Here is a 21,135-nt window from a genome sequence, read left to right as displayed (position 1 = left end):
CCGCCCCCCCACCCCCAAAAGGGAGGCAAGGGGTAATGTTTTTTTAGTTCGATTTGTTTGTTTCTTTGTTTGTTACCACTCTAGCAGCAAAACTATTGGTTGAATTCATACCATTGCCGGTGACCCAGAATAGATCTGATTACATTTGGGCACAACAGGTCAATGTTCAAATTTTTTAAAATGAATTTTAAAAATTTTTTCCCCCCATTTACTTATAATGGCTGGAATTTCAAATGTTTGTAGCAGCAAAACTATTGGTTGAATTCATGCCAAACTAGGTTTATAGATTGCCAGTGACCCAGAATAGATGTCATTTCATTTAGGGAAAAGTAGGGTCAAAGTTCAAATATTTTATTAATTTTTAAAGTCTTTTTTCTTCTCCCATTTACTTATAATGGGCAAAATATTAAATATCTATAAAACATCAATTTTGTTTCAACTGACTTCAAACTTGGCACATATATAGAGGCAATTGATATGTTGATATCAGCACACACATAGACATGATGACATCAGCTGAATCGATGCCAAAATAAGCTACAATATGTGCGAGGGGTGGGGTTTGTTGTTCTTGGCACCACTTGTTAAGTCTGCATTCCTTTATCTGCATCTAGTAAAGAACTTTGTTATAATCTACAGATATGAACAAGTAAACACAAAAATGTATTTTACACTTTCTTTTTTTCTCTATGTATGTGTGTACTACTCCAAAAACAACCAATTCAAGCCTTTTGCACACAGAGTCCAGTCTAGTATTTTAATTTTAATGCTTCTATGAGACTCATAATGGTAAAATGACATACAGTTGATGGTACTTGAACTTGCACACACAAACTCTACATGCATTCACACACCAGTGCAACAGTCACTGTGAACACCTTGGGGTTCAGTATTTTGCTGAAGGGCACTTCAACATGTGGTGCCAACCATGTGGGCAGCCCACTCTGCTGATCCCTGATTTAAGGTTATTTATACTTGTTATCTCATGAGGAATGTGCAATATATTTGTCATTTTACATAAGTTTTCTTTGCAGTTGTATGTAGTTTATTAGTCTTTCTTGTTGCATTTTTTTTTTTTTATTGAAGTTATGCCATTTAAGTTGTATGTTGCACTACTGCCAGATTTCCCTAAGGGTATAATAAAGGGTATTGTATCATTATTTTTGTAATTATCTTTTATACACATAACTACATAACTTCTATTTATGTAAAGAAAAATAAACAAAAAAACAAAAACATACTCATACAGGGGAAATTGACAGAAATAGTAAAAATATACACAGCAACCCAAAATAGAGTTCAAGGGAAATAACAAGTATATTTCACATTCCATTCCATTCTTTCCTTTCCATTCTTTTCCCCTGTATAAGATAAACACTGAACATTTAAAGTGTGTAGCATGAACCAAGGGTTTACATGGGTCTATTTACACACTACTCTTATCGAGTAAAATCAGCTCTTAATAGTGTCACAAAATCAGCCTAGTTTTTCTAATAATTGGTGAATTTGTCTGAATCAAGTCTGACAGAGAAAGTCAACTTCTCCATCTTGTAGATGTCATCTATAACCTCTATCCAGTCCTCCATTTTTGGAGCATCCTTTTTTAGCCACTTCCTATTGATGGCTTTTTTACCTGCCATCGACAATATTCTGAATAGATACTTATCCCGTGAATTTATTATCCCCTGGTTCTCTTTTCCCAAGTATACAGATTCAAATCTGAATGGAAATTGGACTTTGAAAATTTTCTCCATGCCTTTCTTCAAAGCCTGCCAAAAAGGTATAATATAAGTGCAATCCCAAAGGGTATTACAAGCAGTATCTTATTGTTATGTAATTCAGTATCATTTATGTACATTTTTAATTTTTCCAGTTTACAATATTGATTTTTGTTTTAGTTTTTGTTTGCATGTTGGCCACTCTTTTTATATATGCTGTCTGTCTGAAGCTATATTTAAAAGTTGTTCATATTCAAAGATGAACATGTCTCAGACTACTTTAATTATTAACTCAACTACGTTGAACAAACTGCAAAAAGTAAGCTATGTAAGCGTCCAGCATGAGCACATAAATTCAGTGCTGGCAGCTCGCCCAACCAGTGAGTGACTCACCTCGTATCATACGATAACACAACTCTGTTGATCAAACATGCGGTCATCCACAGCACACATCTCCCTTTTTCTCTCTCATTCCCTCCTGCTCATCAATTTTTTTTTCATATGCACACCATTTTTGACACAATGTACAGCAGGTGTAGAAGACAGAAAAAGCTACTGCCAGTTACCAGGACCCAGGCTGACTACAACACACAGACACAACAGTAACAACATTCACAGAGTACATCCCTACTAATCTGACGCAGACATAACAAACAGGAACACCGAGAAATCAGGACATGACGAGAAGAAAAAGAGAAACAACCTTAGGCATATCCATCTCATCATCAAACGCCCTGAGCTGAAAGAAAACAGAGGGTTTAAGGGGTTAGATAACAACACAGGCAGGAGGAAGTAAAAGCAGAGGTCAATGACAGGTTAGTTCTGTGAGCTGAGGCTGTGAGAGTACTTATTGACTTCAGCAGCTGAGAAAAAATAGAATGTATCTATGAATGGATATTACCCACAGTAGTGTATATAGTGGCTGACAGGTTTACCGCGAAGCCTCTGAGAGCTCAATGGCCTGGCCTTATTCACCGGAGGGATAAAATGTAGTTGCAGTAGTTTCAAAGAGCTCATTACCCTTCAAAATAAAGGTAAGTGTGTTTTCTGTAAATAATTTCCCAGAGTATCTATTTACAACCAGGTGTGAATAGGTACATAGCAGTTATTAAGCCATTGAAATTCTCAAGTGCACACACAGAAAATGTACATAATGAAATAAGTAAGTCCGTAAAACTACTTGGTTAGGTGTAGGAAAATAACATGGTTTGGGTTAAAGTAGACTCTTCCATGACATTAACCTTGTTAGAAAGCCATTCTCCCAGGAGGCTTTGCATTTGGGTGCAGGTATAATGCAATTTTATAGAACATTGTAAATTGCAGAGACAATTTGATGATAGGCTGATGTGCTCTGGATGTAAATAGCATTATTGGAGACTGATCATTTGGTGCATATAGCATTTGCCATTAAGTTATTAGAAAAAAAAAATGGGTTGACCTGGATCCTTGTGACAGAATATTTCAGACTATTCAAGAGGCTGTCAAAAATGCAAGATTAACCCATAAAGACCCAAACATCCATTCACTGATCTAAACTGTTTAATACCTGTTGATCCACTAATCCTTTCAATACATGTAAATATTTAGTATAAAATACAGTTTATCATCTTTTCATGGTCATCAGATATGACCCATTTGGACGTTCAGAGGCTCCGTAGTGAACGTGGAAACACTGTCATCTTCTACAACATTGATTCACCAGTAAAACCCATGGAGTTGGATCAATGACAGTGGATGAACACACTTGGTTCATGTTCAGTTAATGATATATTTTGCAGAAAAGATCATCTTTTTCTTTAGTGTTCTCTGTTTTGGATATAATAACTCAACTTTAATCTGAGCTTTAATGAACAATCTACATGATCAGTACATTTAATATATGAAAATACCTGATTTTCACATAAAAATGCAAAATACAGAGCATAATAATAGGGTAAATGGTGATAAATCACTTATGAAAGGTTAAAAATAGAGAAACATTCATTTGGGAACTGACACAAAAGCCGCGCTGGGTCTTTATGGGTTAAATTAGTCCAAGGTGATTAACTTATATTTACCTGAAAGTCCATTCAGGGTATGAACAATATGTAGTTTAAATGCAGTTGAAAACATACAGTGACAAAAGTCCAAAACACACCATGTGTTATCCTCCAACCATGGCTTCTCCTACCTTCTCTCCATAACCACGATCCTTTGTCATCATCTCTCGTAGTGTTTGCAGAACTTTGATGCACAGTCTCTCCTCATTTTCCTCCAGCAGCTGCTTGGTGTGTTTGATCAGCCTGCATTAGTGAACAGAAGTTTAATGTCCGATAACTGATCTAACTTAAACTCAACTCATACCAGACTGTGATGCAGTTGCTTGTAGCTGATTCAGTATTTCTTACTTGCATATAAAGCCACCGCTCTCACACTTCTTGCGTGAGTCTGTGTTTTCTGGGAAGAGCAGCTCAGGTCTGTGGAGAACATCCACCAGTACTGATAACTCGGCCTGAACCAACGGACGCAGACGGTCCTCAAGAGCTGACACGATGTCCTAAAACAAAGAGGGAAGATATATTTAATGTTTGTTCAACTGAGCACAAAAAATAAACACAAACACACACCGTACCTGTAGCCTCTCAATGATGTTCCTGTAGTCTCGAGATGCGGTCACCACAGAGTCTCTACGGGCAGCATTTCGAGCAGAAAGTCTCCAGCTCATGGCCGTCTTCTGGACGATGTTATTGGATTTCACAAACAGGTTGTTCACCTGGTTGTCCAGGTCCACAGGGATCGCTATTGCTCTGCCTTTGGCTGATTAAAGCACAAAGGGAATAAATCAACTCCAATGCATTTTACCTCAAAAGTCTTCTTTTCATGGTATTAATGAATGAATGAATGTTTTTATTATTGTGTCTTGCATAAGAACATGCCCAGCCCTTACATGGGCTTACAAGACACCAAAAATACAAACCAAAGATCTAATACCAGACAAGAGGCACAATAGATATAAACAAGACAATGTACTGACCTATTTAAACAAACACATCTGCTGCTTTTTCCAGGCTTTACAAACAAATAATTCTAATTTATATACATTTCAACTAAACAACCATTTCATATTGTCATCATCAGTGCTCCAGAATATATCAGGATTTCAGCTAAACATGTCATCAAACAAAGAGGCTCTCAGTTCATCATACAGAGGACAATACAAAAGAAAATGTGATTCATTTTCCACTTCCCCCAAATCACACAGTCCACAAAGTCTGTTTTCCTCTGGGATGTGGGTAAATTTCCCAGTTTCTAAGGCCAAGGGAAGTATAGTAAACGCAGTAAAGAAACATAAAATAAAATATTAGCTTTCAAATAAAGGCTACATTACAGATTTTGAATGAATGTGAATGAATGAAAAACACAATACCACCCACAAAGCAAACGCCTGAAGCAAATTATCAACAGAAAATGACCAAAACAAAAAAGAAATGCATCCTATGACACAAACAAAATACTTAATACAATTTTAGTGTTATCTACACAAACGAAAATGAGTGGGAAGGTGTAAACACTTTTTAATTTAATCCCATTCCTTTTCCCCAAATCACGGATTACAATATTTCCACCTCCTGACATTAGTCTAAGCCATAAGTACATAGTTAATCATAACCTCAACAAAACAATGATCATCCCACCAGAAAGAGATAGAGAAAAATAAATAAATAATATTAAATTAAAAAAAACAAACAAACATAACAATGTCATTCTTATTACTTTCACCCCCTCACACCCAAAAAATATATAGGAGAAAACACACCAATATTCACACATATTGGTCCCCATATCTCAACAAAATTATATCTTTGTACTTACGTTTAAATTTAAATATATTTGGACACTGTTTTAACTCTAATTTTGAAATTAAATGGCTTTTAATGACAGTTTTTTTCGTTACAGCAATGATGGTCTTACCAACATCAGAGAGGACCTTAATGCAGCTCTCAACTGAGCCCTTCTGAACTGGAATCAACCAGTTACAATGGTAAACCCTGAAAACGGCCTGCAACAGCTGCACGAAGACTGGCTGCCTGGTCTGTGAAGAAAACACAGAAAAACAAAAGGCAAAGCAGCTGTGAAATATACTTCTCAGTCACTTTTATAATCTTGAGAGACAGAGGTAAATTATGTTGTCTTTCATCTTCATAAAAGAGCTGGGCCTCTCTACAGCACCAACAATGAGGATCAGAACCTTTGCATTATAGCATCACACACACACACACACACACACACACACACACACACACACACACACACACACACACACACACACACACACACTTCCCCTGTGGCTTGGACATTCATCACAAAATCTCACACTATATAAATAAAAAGGTAAAAAAAAAAACAAAACAAACACCCACCACCCAAATGTATGTCTTTCCTGCTGAATTAAGGCAAAAAATACCTGAAATATTACCGCCAACAGAGAAGCCTGCAGTAAAGAATACAAGCAGTGAAGAAATAAAACATGCAGCAAAAATAGTAAACATATGAAAGTGTCATGGATTACATAACACATACATCAGTGTCCATTTCTGAGATAGGTGTTGTACTTGGACAACAAAGTAGTCATTATATAAATCTCGATTTACAGGGGAGCAAGATAATAAAAGCAGGTCAAACTGCTTATGATATTATAACCAGAAGGATTATTACTGTAACACAAAGTTACAAAAGGCCTGAAAATGCCTGACGTCCAACAGCTCTTTTTCATATGTCACAATTTTTTTTTTTAATCTAATATCTCTCTATAAAGTTGGAGTAAGTCACTATAATCCAACACACTTTTTGCCAGATTCAGTAAATATCCCCTCATGGTCCCCTAGCTGTCCATTCCTTGTGACTATTGAGCAAAAATCTAGTGTTTGTACACAGCCCTGACTCTACATGGGAAAAAAACAGTTGGCTCAGACCAGTCGACACAACACTGCTCCAGCTGGTTCGGCAACAGGGAGCATTTGTGTTTGTGCAAAGAAAATTGCAATGACGTTCAACCACAAAGTGTTTCCATGAAAGTGGGTAGCAGAGATTCTGAAGGAAGGGCAGCGTTTGTTTGGCTGGTGAGATCAAATATCACCAGTTTTCCTCAGAAATGGCCTCTATCAGCTTTATTCAGAGATATTTGTAAAAGAAGTCTATTTGTACGTCTACACAAAGACATTATAACAATATGTATAACTACAAAGGAAATTATTTGAGAGCACAATATGCACAATTATCACAATCATGATGGGGGGTCGACTGATCACTGGTCAATTATCTTATCTAATATTTTTCCTATTATCAGCATTGTTATTTTCAGATACATTTAATTGAAAATGTACTGTGTCAACACTGGTGCAGCTGTTTATTCCCCTGTTGTCAACATTCTGTGTCTTGAAGAATGTCTTTGCTTCTGGTACTGTCTGACTGGTTACATGCCAAGCAGAATTTATTTATTCACCAGTATTTATTACTTAGAATCCCTGAAAATGAATGTGAAACCTGGCAATAAAAATATTGTTGAAATATTATTGAGTTGGCTCGACAGACTTTGAGTACCAAAACTGATGCAAGACTTTCATTTATATTGCAAATGTATTGGTCTCTGTGGTTCTAAATGATCATAATGCCACTGACCTTAAAAAGTGCATCTGTCGACCTCTATTCATGATTGTTTTTATCTTGGTATTTCTAAAGCATGACTAATAAACAGCAGATTTACTCTGAATCTACTGAAATAAGTAAACCAGCTGTTTAGAATCACAGAACCAACCACAATTATGCTAATCAGAGGATTTTTTTACCACTTATGGAAGCAGTTACTATGAAAAAACATAACGAGCTGCACACTTTTAATAACCCTCGGCCAGAACAGACAGACAGACAAACGACAAAACGATCACAATACCCCTCTGACCAGAATTGGCAGAGGGGTAAAAACTAAAATTTAAGTCAAGCTTTGAATAAGGATGAGGATTTTCTCCAGTGTTTCATAGGATGGGTAAAATCCCATGGGAAACACACTCCTTTATACTTACGTTCCTTCTGACGGCCATCTAGTCAAGCATGACATAATAATTGACCAGAGGTTATTAGATATTGAAGTTAAAAGAAGGAAGGACCAACTTTTAACAAATGTTCAGTTCAGTGCAACTTTATATGTGACCGAAATCCCCATAAAGGTTGTAACAAAAGTAATAAAAGGCACAAATTTATCCTTCTCTCCTTTTTAATATAACAAAAAAATTCTTTGTACAGATAATTGGGATCCAACTGTTGTATTCTTTTAATCAAGGCAGCAGAGTGCTCTTCTCTTGCATAATGTTTTTAAAGTTTTATGATGTGTATGGGTTACACACCTGAAGGCTGGTGCTCTGGTCCGAGAATGGTGAACTGAAAAACGTAGTCACAATACTCATGACTGTCTCTGTCACATAGCGCTCCAGAATGGTGTCGGCATGCTTGCGATCGCTTGTGTTGTTGCACACCTGTAACCAAAAAATACATCTCGTCATAGTTTTCGTTTTGTTTGAGTTTGTTCTTTTCTTACATATATCAGCTGTTCCTTACTCTGCAAATGTCAACCAGGAAGTTCTCAAAGAGTTTCCACATGTGGTTGGAGGTGTAGATCTCCTTCATTTCAACCTCTGTGTCCACATAGCAGTGGTTCAGGAAGTTAATATAAGCGATCTTCACCTGGAATATTAACAACCTGATGTCAGTCAACTCAAATCAGTTTAATTTTATTGGTAGAAGTGGATGATAAAGGGAATCACCTACTGTTTAACACTTCTACACACCTACCTAACACAATACCTAACAGCTCTGATGGTACAGTTAGCAAGAGTATGTCCCATGAGAACATAATACAATCTTTAATGAAAATACTTAGTGTTTTGATTGTTGTCACACAGTAATGGAACAGTATGGAATTCAAAAACTTAGAGACCTTAGACCTATTTATTAAACTTCTGTATGTAAAGCATGCCTCCCAATTTCTGTCATATAAAAGTTGCTAAATCCTATATCTCACCTCTGGGATGCAGTCCTCATGAGTTACCACCCTTACTATGTCATCTAGTGGCAACAGGGAGTTACACTTGATCTCTGTGTAGACGTTCTTGCCCTCAGTGCAAACTGCCAGGAGTTCTACAAGGTGTATGTGATACATCAGAGGACTGTTCTCATCCATACGATCACGCTCAGATCGCATCATCTGGACCAATGTCTGGAAGGAGGCACGGTCATTGTAAAAGACCAACACATCTTCACCAGCGTTCACCAGCTGTAAAAAGGATAATTAGTTATTACATCAGGAAAAGGAAGAAACAGGCTGTTCCACATTCAAAACCTAAATGGTGCGAGAAGAAGCCGTCACCTCTGCCATGACGATGTCCTGACACTTCTTGATGAACTTATTCTCTGCTTTGACAATAGTCTGAAGGAACTTGAGGTACTGGACGTTACGGCCATGTGTTTCAATGCAGTGGACAAAATGTTGAACTACACGCTCATTGATCTCACTACAGAGCTGGAAGTTATTCATGAAGATATGTTGCATGGTGACAGCTTCTAAAATCTGAATAAGAGAAAAAAAGTACCAAGAAAAAACACACAATACCATGAAACTATTGTAAATCAGTGATTATGTGAAGAGATAAATAGAGAATATTAAATAGTGTGGGAGCTCTGCTCACCCCTGGGTTTAGGAAAAGGTTGATGTGCTTGTGAAGCAGTGCTTGGTTCTGCTGGTTTCCTGCACAGAAGTTCTGAAGGAACTGATGGGCTAGCTTCATGATATCTTGCATACGCAAATCCTCCCCCTGTAGTAACAAATGCTGATGTGATGGTTTGTCCACAAATAAACAGTTTATAAATGAGCACCATTCTTTCAAAACCACTGATACCTTTTCATACGGAATCTGAAGGAGTTCCAGAACCACAGCATGGGCCCCCATGTTCCTCAGCAGCCTCTGCTGCTGTTTCTTGCTCTTCCTTCCTGACAGACCTTCTTGGACACACAGCCTGCTGAGACGCAGCAAGATCTGTAGGTACACAAGGTGAAAGGAAAGACAGAAATTTGAGGTTCAGAGAAAATGATTTGTCATGAAATAACATTTGAAGTGGAAAGTGAATACCTCTTTCACCACCCTGTAGTTGTAACTGCTAGTGCTCTCTGCTTTCTTTGGTTTGTCAGTACCTCCAGAGTCACCCTAAAGAGGACAGCGTGTTAGAAAACAAGGGCTTTCAGCAGATAAATTACTTGGTTTTTCAGTGCTATTGTGGTTCTTTTGGTGTACAGTATTCACCACCTTTTTATGGTCTGGTTCAGTGGAGAGCCCCTCTCCAGCATCCATGCCCTCATCTGGCCCCTGCCTCTTATAAACCCACAGCTCAGACTTCTCCACAATAGAGCGCAGCTGGTCCAGGTCAGACTTTATTTGTTTGTAATTTTCCACATCTTGGCTAGTGACAAGCAGCTGGACCTGAACAAAAAGATGTTACAACATGACAAACAGATCAGACAAACTAAAATACTAGTGTTGCATACAAATGCTACTTTGAATGTTAAACAGGCCATCTGTTGAATAGACTGGAAGGACTGAGGTAATATTGACATGTGCAACATTTATATTGTTTGGGGACATTGATGTCCTTTTTGCACAACTCCATAATCAAGTGTATTTCGTATGCATATGCTTTAGTCTTTTGGGCAGAACACAGTATTATGCAGAGTGGTCTGTAGAATTTATGTAGATAACTAAGGGTTAATTAAAGATATTAGAACAAGTAAGCACCTTCTACTTAAATCAAATGTATTCTTAACACCTTTAGTTTTAAGAGAACACACTATTCTCAATGTCCATAACAAGGACAGGCGGTCAAAACCTCTATCTTAGGCCCAGTTCAGACCAAAGATTCATGACAAGAAAACTTGAATACTTGCAAAGCTACTCTGCACCTTATGAAAATCTGCCAAGTCACAACAATGCAATGAGATGATGGGATGCATTTTTAGTAAACGTTAGTGACACCTCTTTTAAAGCAGAGAAAACACTGAGAAGACAAGACTTCACCAACAGTGGCTCATAATAATGCTGCCCTTCTTGGTGAAGAGGTCTAACTAAACTGTCCACAGTGACTTGAACATTTCCATCAGTGCACGATTTTGCAGCAAATGGATCCATGTATGTGTCAAAGTATGTGTCACAGACCAGATGTGGGTAAAAATAAAATGTGGCTATGGTACTTTGAATGGTGTTATGTTCAAATATATAAGTTGTTAAGGTACCTGCTTAAAAGCCTGCAGGACCTCCTGTCTCTGACTGAAGTGTCTGAAGAGCAGGTGGAGAGCTCTGGACACCAGAGGAGGGTAGTCATGCATGGTTAAGTGGAGAAGAACCCTCAGGAAAGTACGTCCACCATGATCATCCAGGTCCAGTGGGGTGTTCTCTTCACTAAATATACAAAAAACACAGATTAAAATATGCGCTTTTTACCTAAAAAAAAAAAAAAAAGACACGGAAGTCATGTGCTCAGCGATCAGCTGACAATCAGCTGATCGCAGATGATGATGATGATGATGATATCGTGCTATATATAAAAAATTTGATTGACTGATTGATTGTATAGGGGGATTCCCGTGACAGGCTCCCTGCATAGTTCAGCATGCACTGAGAAAAAAATCAAGAAGCCCCCAAGAGCAGAGCCATCAACACCAAGTTTAACTGTATCACTATTTGTTGCAATAAATCGTTTAAAACATGACGAGAATTCTTGCCTGAACTACTATTACCTTCCACCAAATATCCCCTCTGCCTGCTCCTCTATGTGCTCAAAATCCAATGCACCTGAAATCACAAAAAATATAAGTTTAGTCAAGGACTGATCAGTGTGGTTGTTGGCCGGACAAGATGCAGCGATACGTTTATCTGACCTGGCATATTATTTGGCCCTTCCACTGCTCCAGTTACAGATATATCACTCTGAGAGTTACTCTCATCAAACTCCCTCTTAAAGATTGACAGCAAACAAGAGATCCTGTAGTCCAACCGGACATTCAAGATGAACTGTAGGACGAGAACCAAAATAGGAACATAGAGAGAATATCCATATGATTGGATGAAGGACTGACATGTTGTACTTGAGTAAAAGTACAAGTAAAGGTTCTGCATTCAAAACATACTTTAGTAAAAGACGAAAAGAATTAACAACAAAATGTATATAAAGTATTGTAAGATTGTATTGGTTCAAGGTTTACTATCCTTCTATATGTATGTGCATGCATTTTAAGCATATTATTACACATTCTTCACCTGTAGAATCTCAATGATCTTTAGCTTGGTGTCCATGACTAGAATGTCCTGTTTCTCTGGTTCCGTTTGGGTCTTGACTATGTCTCTATTGGTGTTGCTTGAGGTTGTAGGAAGAAAGCCCCCTCCTCTCAAGACAACTTGGGACATGAGTTCTCCTACTCCATGAATGGACCTCATTACATTACTTCCTGGAAACAAGCACACACATACAAAAGTGTCAAGTTCCCATCCATGAGATAAGCGCTCCATCACTGATTCCACTGAATGTTCGTACCTTTACTCTCATCTCCTTTGTCCATTTTGTTGAAAGGAAAAATAGTGCTCACATGGACACAGTCAAGAATAGCCAGGAGGATCTTAGTAAGCCTCAGGAGGTCACTGAAGTTGTAGAATCCAAAATAAATTAGGTTTCTGGCCAGATTCACCACCTATGTGAAAAAAGAAGTGCATTAAATAGGTTTTCTAATTTCTCCACTACATGTAACACATTGACAAGTATGATTAGCGATGTAGATCATATCAGACTGACCTCAAAGGTCAGCTTGTTCTTTTCTTTATCTGCAAAAGGGAAGCTCTGACAGACCACATCTCTCAGGTAGTTCTCAACAAATTCCATAGTTTGTGAGAATCGCTCTTTGATTTCATCTTTAGATGTCCCATCGTTATCATAGCTAAAATGAAATACAAAAAGGATGAACTAATGACAATCAACACAAAATCTAGGATTTTTGCTATTCTACAGTGAACATAAAGTTGAATTTTAACTCACTCATCAATAGCGATCTCTGAGGGGATCTCAGACCAGAGTCGAGCGTATTTGACAGGAGTAACCTGCTCCTGAGGATCACGGTCCACATGCATGTGCAGCATCATGCGGCAGAAGGAGGCCCGTAGGTCATAGGGCAGGTCTTCATCTGACATGCATCGCAAGATCAGGTCCACATCCAGCTGGCCAGAGATCTTGTTGATTGCCAAATACTGACGATCCAAACACATCCTGGCAAACAGGTTCAGCTGGTACCTTAAGAAGAAGACAAACACATAAAGTCGGACTAACACACTAAACAATAAAGTTGTTTTTCCATTTCAAAACTTATAATATTTTCATTTTGGAAAGTTAAATAGGGAATGAACACTAGTCACCATACATTTGACTACCATATTGAAAACAAAGCAGGTACCTGTAGTAACTGATCACCTCCTGATCCTCCTTCTGGCCCTCTTTTGCATCCTGAGCCAGCTCCCTGATGCTTTTACTGCGGATCTCTTTATTGCTGTCCTTCCAGAACAACCACACCTCTTCCTCATCCTCCTCTGATTCCACAGAGTTTTCCCCAAGAGGTGCTCCCTCGATCTCAAATCTTGATAGCACTAGTCTACAAGGAGAGTGTGGAATGAAAATAAAGCACTTGACAAAAAACATCAAGAAACTAAATATTAGTTCAAAGACTAAGTGTCAAAGTTTCTGAAAAAAATTCTGATCCTTGCTGAATCCACTGACAAGCAACAAAAAACAGCTAGTGTTCAATGTAACTTAATACACATCTTAACCTGCTGAGACCTAGGAAAGTGAATGTTTTGGCTTTTTTACATTAAACAATTGTTTTGATTGGAAACTGCATAATGCAACAGTTTTTATAGATACATTTTTAAATTGTTTTTATTTATTTATTTATTTATTCATTTACTTTTTAATGGAATGTCCTTTGCAGTGGACAGCATTTTCTAAGTAAAACTGTGAAACTTTTGTCCCCTACAGAGGACAAAAATGCATTGCTAAGTCTCAAGAGCTTAAAGGACAAATGATATTACTGACCTGTGACCTGTGTAGACTTATTACATTTGACATACTTAACAGAGATACGGCTGCGATGATTAAAGACAAAAACTTACTTAGTTTCTATGAGGATGTCTGCATTAGCGGGATCCAGAACTGCATTACAGATGAGCTCTTGTGTAACAGGAATGGACTTATTCATTGACACACATAAGTCTGACAGGTAGTCCAGGAATCTGCACAGAAGATGCACAAAAGACCATGCACACTCTACCTGCATTGTAAACTTAATGTTTGTATTGATGTAAAAAGGATGAATAGAACATATAAAACCCTTGATTTCCTCTTTTGATTCTGTCTCCACACAGGTAAATGTGTACATGACACAGACACACACAAACCTGGGCTCACGGTTCTTGCGGACCAGACTAACAAATGTGTCAATCTCTGCAGCGGTGATATGCTTCTCTAGCAGCTTGCGATTGTTATGGAGCAGAGCTGTGATCGTGTCCTCTGCCAGGACATCATAGCCGATCTGTTTCTGCATGAAGCGAAACTGTTTGGCTATATACTCCTGCAAGACAGACAGACAGACAGACAGACACCCTGAGCATACATAAGCCACAGCGAGATGACAGACGGGTGGTTGTGAAAAATGTTGTATCTAGCCTGACACCTTTATTCTGTCATGTTGTCCATTAAGGTGAAATGAAACCTAAGTCTAATATTTGTACTGAGAGACAAAGGTCATCTTTGAAAGGGAAAAACTTCTCTGTTTATCTGTGTGCAAGAAAGTACATGCAAGGGCCTGACTACCACATGTATTAACCTAAATGGACCTTTTATAATCTCACAAAACACTGTTAAAATTCACAATATACATATATGGGCAACCTTGGCTCAGGTGGTAGAGCAAGCCGTTCAATAACCAAAGTGTTGGTGGTTTGAATCTCGTTCTGTCCTAGTCGTGTGCTGTTGTGTCCTTGGGCAAGACACTTCACCCACCTTGCCTCCAGTGTCACTCACACTGGTGCATGAATGCATATGAATGTTAGGTGGTGGTCAGAGGGGCCGTTTTGCGCAAATTGGCAGCCATGCTTCTGTCAGCCTGCCCCAGAGCAGCTGTGGCTACAAAAATGTAGTTTACCACCACCAGAGTGTGAATGTGAGAGCGCATTAATAATGGATCAATAATGTAAAGCATTCTGGGTGCCTTGAAAAGTGCTATAGAAATCTAATCTGTTATTATTATTACATAAAGACATCACGTATGAGCATGTCATAGTATGGACTTTCCTTCTGTGGCTCTGAATTTCCATAAGCAGATAGTAGTTTCATAAAGAGACAGGTGAACAAAATGTATCATTCAGTAACACCACTTCAACTTGCAGACCTAAAAACACAATGTACCTGATTCTTGCGGTAGTCCTGCTGAGAGTGACGCAAAACACGATAACACAGGCGGCAGATGTGTCTGAAGGGCGCATGACGCTGGTCAGCAAGCTCCTCCAGTCGCAGCATGGGCCCGTCGCCGCTGTCAGTGAACGGTGCCTGGAGCAGCTTGAAAATCTGAATACATTTAGAAACAATTTCAGGTTAAAGTCAAAGGAAAAATACTGGAAGCCATGATCATTTGAGGGGTAAACATAACATCCATTAAGGCATTACCTGTTTGAGAATATTCTGCTCTCTCATCAGTTTCTGTCTCTCCCTGTTTGGTTTGTTGACCATGATTTCTAAAACATCCTGTCCATTGTTGGGAATGTCCACCACAAAAAACACCAGATCCTCCAGTAGCTTGGTGACCGCTCTGGTTGCACATGCAAGACCCAAATACACAAGGCATGAGGACATGGTTTTCTCTGTCTGTTTTAAACATTTGCAATCTTGCTCCCACTTCACCTTCTTTCATTCTGTGTGATGGTGCCTTTTTCCAGCTTTCCAGCAATAGACGCCAAAACTTTGCTGGCATCATTGGCAAAGTCAAGATCCCTTACTTCAGCTGGGGAGACTGGCACAATGGCAAAAGCCTCTTTGTCCTCTTTGAGCGCAGAAGTGCCGATCTTAAAATAAAACAAATGTGTACAACCTTGTCATCCACCAGTGCAGTAGGAGGCATTACTAAGTAGGTATTCTAACTTTGGTAACTATTAATGAACTGCAATTACAGAGTCACTGTGGCGAGAAAGATGCATACAGAGATTGCACAGATGTTATTTTCAGTCTTTTAAGCTTCATTACTAGTGATCCATTAATGCACAGGTTAGTAGTCATAAAACACGCTGAAACTGTTTTCTAGTGTTGTTGTGTTGTTGTTACACAACAATGTTTTTCACTCACACGCAGCATGACAGGTTTTTCTTCTTCCTTGTCAATGGGTTGGTTTGTGCTGTGAACCCAGGTATTGGTGCACAGGTGCCTGAGGCGAACGTATGAATTCCTGGAAACACATTTTAATACATGTTTACATAATTCTTTTGGAACATAAAATGTTAACTGTGTGAATTATGGAATATACAGCAAATCTCTCAAGACTGTCAGAGTTACAGACATGTTTTACGGTCCACAAAAACATGAAGGTTCTTGTACAAAAGAAAAAAAATGTAGTTGTAGTGGTGAAAATGCTTCTAATACTGTTCCACAAACCCACTGCTCACAATTCAGTGAGTCTCAAAGGTATTTTTTTTTTTTGTGTTTTAGAGCTGTTGTGATGAATATTTGCTGTAAAATAGTGTGCGTAATTTTTTACAGCTGTGGAAGAAACCCATCTCCACATTGCACCAACACATGAACAGAGACATCTGTTCAAATACAACCAGTAGGTCATGCCAGAAACAATTTTATTGGGCAATTTATTACTGTGAATAATGATGAGATTTAGGAGTCCTATAGCAGCATGACAGTTCACCAATCATCTGGAACGTTTAGTCACACACACTCACATTTACAAGCCTTTACACTCACACACTGAATTATGCATCCAAACATATGCTCCTTCTCTTCTCATGGACAGACAAAACCTTTTAACATTAACCTAATTATTAATCCAATTGTAACCCTGAAACCAAGTCAGTGGACCAGCAAAAGCTGAGGACAAACCCAAATGGCCTCACTTTAAGGGTAAAAATTCTGCTTCATTCTCATAAACACTGTCACAAATTCATGGATTTTCCACTGTTCAAAGTTTTGCAGCCATATTAAAAGGACCCAATATGTAGTTGAAGTCCCCAATATGTAATGTGGCTGCCTATTTTTCATTTGTAGTTGCAGATCAGTGAACAGACCATGCACATCTATAACCATACATGAAGCCATACATAATTGAGCCAGTCTGAAACACTTCCCCTTAAGGTCAGATCTTTCCTACCTGGGTACCTGTGAGTCTCCCCCTCTTAAAGTAGTGGGATCAAGCTCAAATATGGAAGATATGTCATTTCCATCAGGAACAGACACAAGTGTGTACATGACTTTATCCTGGACGTTTCTCAAACGTGCTCTCAGGGCTTCTTGCTCCAAGTCCATCTGGAGAGAAAGGTCAAAGCACAGTCTGATAAGAAATTAGCAGCTAATATAAACCTAAAACCACACACAATAGGTCAATTGGAGTAAATAACATTAACTGACATCTGTGTGTGTAGATCAGTGATAGTCAGCTGCAATAAGTAAATGTGGTGCATAAAGTAATCAATTTTCAAAGACCTTTTTTGGAAAAAGAGCAACTAATCATTCTCTTAAGTAAGTTGGAAATTCCCAGAAAAATGTCACATTGTGAATTTAATAAACTAATAACAGTCACCAGAAAAGACTTATGACTAACCAGCTCCATTAAATCATTAAGTTTTAACTTAAGTTTTAACTACATTTCTACACAAGGGACACTTAAGAAAATGTTTAGTCTGAGTTTTTGTAGCTCCATTCTTTATATGTGTTGTTTATACTGGAGTAGTAAAGCAGGAAATCCAAAAACAAAGGGGTAGTTCACCGCCTTCTCAGCATATGTGAATAGCTACAACATGCTCTGGGTAATGTTGTAAGGAAGTGTAGTGACAGAGACTTGATTCACAGTAAAAGACTGCCATCTGCTGGTCAATGAGATGTAACTCTTCAAATGCTACAGACAGTCAACCACATACTGTTGCTGGATGAAGTCAGCACTTCCATACAAATGTCAAGCAAATGTCAAGGATATTTCAGTGTAAGGTGCATGAAATTTCTTTTTTACAAACAATAAACAACTACAGAAACAATTCTTTATTATGGCTCACTTACTGAGGAGCGAGACTCCAGGCATTCTTCTTCATATTCTGGATTCACCTACAAAAATGTAAAGCAGATTAAACATGTTTTAAAGATAAAGGAAAAAATGTTTAACCCTAAAGCATAATCAAAATGTATGTCAGTGCACTGAACCTCTGCAGCCAAGTAGTGTCCAGTAGCCAGATGTTTGAACCTGAACAGACTGTTCCAGTAGCCGGCCCCCCCTCGACATGGATCATGCTGCACCACCTGATGCATTCACACAAAGTAGTGATGTCTTAAACACCATTTAGTAAACAGTCGCTTGGCCGCAATATGAAGAGAATGCTTTGAAAGACATATACAGTCTTCACAATGCATCTAGAGGGGACTGATAAAAATATTCAGACATTCATATCATGATCACTAAAACTCAAACTCTTAAAAATCATCCTCACCTCAATCTCCCATAGGGCTTTGCTGCTGGTTGCAGAGGTAGCTGACTGACGTCCAGTAGTGCGTAAAAATACATATTGTTTTTTCCGGTGATCGTCACATGTGAGGAATTTCTCCTGTTCTGCATGAAATAACCGGACCACATCACCCTGGAAAAAGGAACATTTGGTTTAGATGTGGATTCTTAAGCATAGTGTGCAGCCTTGTTTGTAATCTATGCAGACCATAGACTGATTTCATTCATCTTACATTTCAATATATAATGAAAAGCAGTAGACTAACAGGTTAATCCAAGCGTGTCAAACATATGGCCCATGGACCAAAACTGGCCAACCAAAGGATTCAGTCTGGCCCATGGGATGAATTTGTGAAATTATGCTGAAGACATTAACATCAAGGGTGTCCAAATCATTTTAGTTCAGGGGCCACATAGAGTCCAATTCAATCTCAAGTGGGTCGCACCAGTAAAATACTATCATAATAACCCATAAATAAAGACAACTCCAGTTTTTTCTCTTTGTTTTAATGTGAACAAATTAAAATTACATTAAAATGTTTACATTTACAAACTATCCTTTCACAAAAAAAGTGAAATCCTGAGCAAATATGAACAATCTGAAATGTCTTGAGAAAAGTGAGTGAAATTTAACAGCATTCTACCTGTTACTAAATGTTTTGTGCCTTTGCAGATCCACTGTGATCTGTAAGTTGTAATGCACAAGTGCAAATGAGAAGCTAAGGCTTAGTATTGTTAAAATTGCACTTATTTTTCTTAATTTTAGGTTATTCATGTTATAGTTTGTAGGTCTAAATATTTTCATAATGTAATTTTATTTTCTCACTCTAACACATAGGGAAGTTTGGAGTTAACATTATTTATAGGTTATTATGTTAGTATTTTACTGGTCCAGCCCAGCTGAAATCATATTGACCTGAACTAAAATGACATCCCTGGGTTAATCAGTTATAAATTGCAAACAAGTCCAGAGGTTACAGATGAAAGAGAGGTGTTGAAAGTGAATAAAAAAGTCATTATATAAAACAAAACTCATTTATTTGATGGCCACTGTGAGACAAACCCCTTTTAGGATGATCTCCTGATTGTCACTCCATTTCATAAACAAGACGATCTTCCAGCTGGTGTTACAGTTGACCGAGTTCACCTGAAAAACAAACAATCACAGCTGACCTGACTGGAGGTATAATCTCTTGGCACCAATGCAGCACAGCAGGAGAAGAGCAATAATAACGGCAAGGTTAAAGGGGTATTTAGTGTTTATATAGTTTTATTTTTTTACCTCATCTTCCAAAGTTACACAAACACAGGAAAGGTGAATGCTTTTACACCTTAAAGCCAGCCTAATTTGTGTTATGGAAAAAAGGCTCTGAAAGGCAACTGTAAAAACAGAATGTGGCCAAACCTCATTGCACCCTGGATTATCCACAAGCTGATGTGTGCTGGCATGAAGAGGCTGACCGGCATTCACAGGGTTCAGGACCACTTTGTCTCCAATCACCACCTGCCATCACATTAAAGACACAAAAGAACATTAAACAAAATAATAGGAGCACGAAACATAATAAAACTAGAAGCACTCGGAGAGCGCAGACCTCCGCCAAGGCTGATCAGTGGCCTCCCCCGTGGGCCCCGTGGGCCCCCCCACCCCCGATCACCACCAAAATTTAATCATTTCTTCCTTATCCCATTTCCAACAAACCCTGAAAATTTCATCCAAATCTGTCCATAACTTTTTGAGTTATGTTGCACACTAACGGACAGACAAACAAACAAACAAACAAACAAACAAACAAACAAACCCTGGCAAAAACATAACCTCCTTGGCGGAGGTAACTATAAATAAAAAGGCTGTAGGAATGGTAGCATATCCTCAAAACATGTTCTGAAGTATTATCAGAATCAGCTTTAAATGCTGATTAAACCAAACACAGGGAATTTGACTCACCTTTTAGTGGGGTCTGATGGTGTTAGGTATAAACGACATATGGGGAAAATTCTAAGACAGTAATTGGAGCTCACAGGGACACAAATAAGCTGCAAAGACTGGCAGAAGGGCCTGCTAGGTTATGAAGGAAAATGTTTTTAGTGATCATTATGGAAGGTGTAATTTTTCTTCTCAATCATATAAACTTCAATTTGTATTAAAAAAGTACAAAAATTTTGAAACAATAAAAGAAAAATGTATAGCAAAATGTATGTAAAATGTTGCAGCTTTTTTAGATCTTGTACATAGAACATCTCCTGCACAGCTTTCTGCTCAGTGCCGCTGAATCTAAAATGTCACCATACAGACACTGGACCTTTAAGTCACAGCCTTTTGTGATTTTATAATTGCACAGGCTGGCACTGAGACTGTAATTTAAATAATTGTACAGGTCTATAGTCAAATAATAAAGGCAGAATAAGTAGACCCATAAAGACATACACTGCCAGGTTAGAAAAAAGTCCCAACCTGGATTTAACTAAGCAAATCAGTAAGAGCCTTCCATTGGATAATTAGTGCAGTGATTAATACGTTTCAGCAGTAACGAGTTCTTTAACCAAAACTAATGCAGTGAGTAGCTTCTCATTTATTAATCGTCCATCAGTTTG

The 21,135-nt window shown here is 38.2% G+C and overlaps 1 protein-coding gene across 4 annotated transcripts in view; it reads right to left on the bottom strand.

Moving 5' to 3' along the window:
• itpr1a (inositol 1,4,5-trisphosphate receptor, type 1a) overlaps positions 1 to 21,135 on the bottom strand; it is a 77,605-nt gene that overhangs the window by 37,041 nt on the left and 19,429 nt on the right. For 2 of the 4 annotated variants that reach the window (XM_030134062.1, XM_030134061.1), the window contains exons 7-39: positions 19,946 to 20,044; positions 19,604 to 19,687; positions 18,527 to 18,673; positions 18,243 to 18,338; positions 18,102 to 18,146; positions 17,200 to 17,354; positions 16,173 to 16,272; positions 15,735 to 15,895; positions 15,501 to 15,642; positions 15,243 to 15,401; positions 14,234 to 14,406; positions 13,949 to 14,068; positions 13,237 to 13,431; positions 12,825 to 13,076; positions 12,585 to 12,726; positions 12,330 to 12,483; positions 12,056 to 12,243; positions 11,677 to 11,809; positions 11,536 to 11,590; positions 11,032 to 11,197; positions 10,052 to 10,225; positions 9,878 to 9,952; positions 9,647 to 9,784; positions 9,437 to 9,562; positions 9,118 to 9,318; positions 8,773 to 9,024; positions 8,310 to 8,435; positions 8,099 to 8,227; positions 5,670 to 5,790; positions 4,330 to 4,514; positions 4,106 to 4,254; positions 3,889 to 4,000; positions 2,422 to 2,457 (exon numbers count right to left, since the gene is read on the bottom strand). In XM_030134062.1, the coding sequence (XP_029989922.1) occupies positions 2,422 to 2,457; positions 3,889 to 4,000; positions 4,106 to 4,254; positions 4,330 to 4,514; positions 5,670 to 5,790; positions 8,099 to 8,227; positions 8,310 to 8,435; positions 8,773 to 9,024; positions 9,118 to 9,318; positions 9,437 to 9,562; positions 9,647 to 9,784; positions 9,878 to 9,952; positions 10,052 to 10,225; positions 11,032 to 11,197; positions 11,536 to 11,590; positions 11,677 to 11,809; positions 12,056 to 12,243; positions 12,330 to 12,483; positions 12,585 to 12,726; positions 12,825 to 13,076; positions 13,237 to 13,431; positions 13,949 to 14,068; positions 14,234 to 14,406; positions 15,243 to 15,401; positions 15,501 to 15,642; positions 15,735 to 15,895; positions 16,173 to 16,272; positions 17,200 to 17,354; positions 18,102 to 18,146; positions 18,243 to 18,338; positions 18,527 to 18,673; positions 19,604 to 19,687; positions 19,946 to 20,044 (4,590 nt within the window). Of the gene's footprint in view, positions 1 to 2,421; positions 2,458 to 3,888; positions 4,001 to 4,105; positions 4,255 to 4,329; positions 4,515 to 5,669; positions 5,791 to 6,162; positions 6,190 to 7,777; positions 7,796 to 8,098; positions 8,228 to 8,309; positions 8,436 to 8,772; positions 9,025 to 9,117; positions 9,319 to 9,436; positions 9,563 to 9,646; positions 9,785 to 9,877; positions 9,953 to 10,051; positions 10,226 to 11,031; positions 11,198 to 11,535; positions 11,591 to 11,676; positions 11,810 to 12,055; positions 12,244 to 12,329; positions 12,484 to 12,584; positions 12,727 to 12,824; positions 13,077 to 13,236; positions 13,432 to 13,948; positions 14,069 to 14,233; positions 14,407 to 15,242; positions 15,402 to 15,500; positions 15,643 to 15,734; positions 15,896 to 16,172; positions 16,273 to 17,199; positions 17,355 to 18,101; positions 18,147 to 18,242; positions 18,339 to 18,526; positions 18,674 to 19,603; positions 19,688 to 19,945; positions 20,045 to 21,135 lie in introns of all 4 variants that reach the window. The other 2 variants (XM_030134060.1, XM_030134063.1) reach the window with 2 other exon arrangements.

The sequence above is a fragment of the Sphaeramia orbicularis genome, chromosome 5 (assembly GCF_902148855.1).
Source record: "Sphaeramia orbicularis chromosome 5, fSphaOr1.1, whole genome shotgun sequence".
NCBI classification, from domain to species: domain Eukaryota; kingdom Metazoa; phylum Chordata; class Actinopteri; order Kurtiformes; family Apogonidae; genus Sphaeramia; species Sphaeramia orbicularis.
Note: the sequence above shows the minus strand (reverse complement) of the source record. Positions and strands in the feature narration are given on the sequence as shown.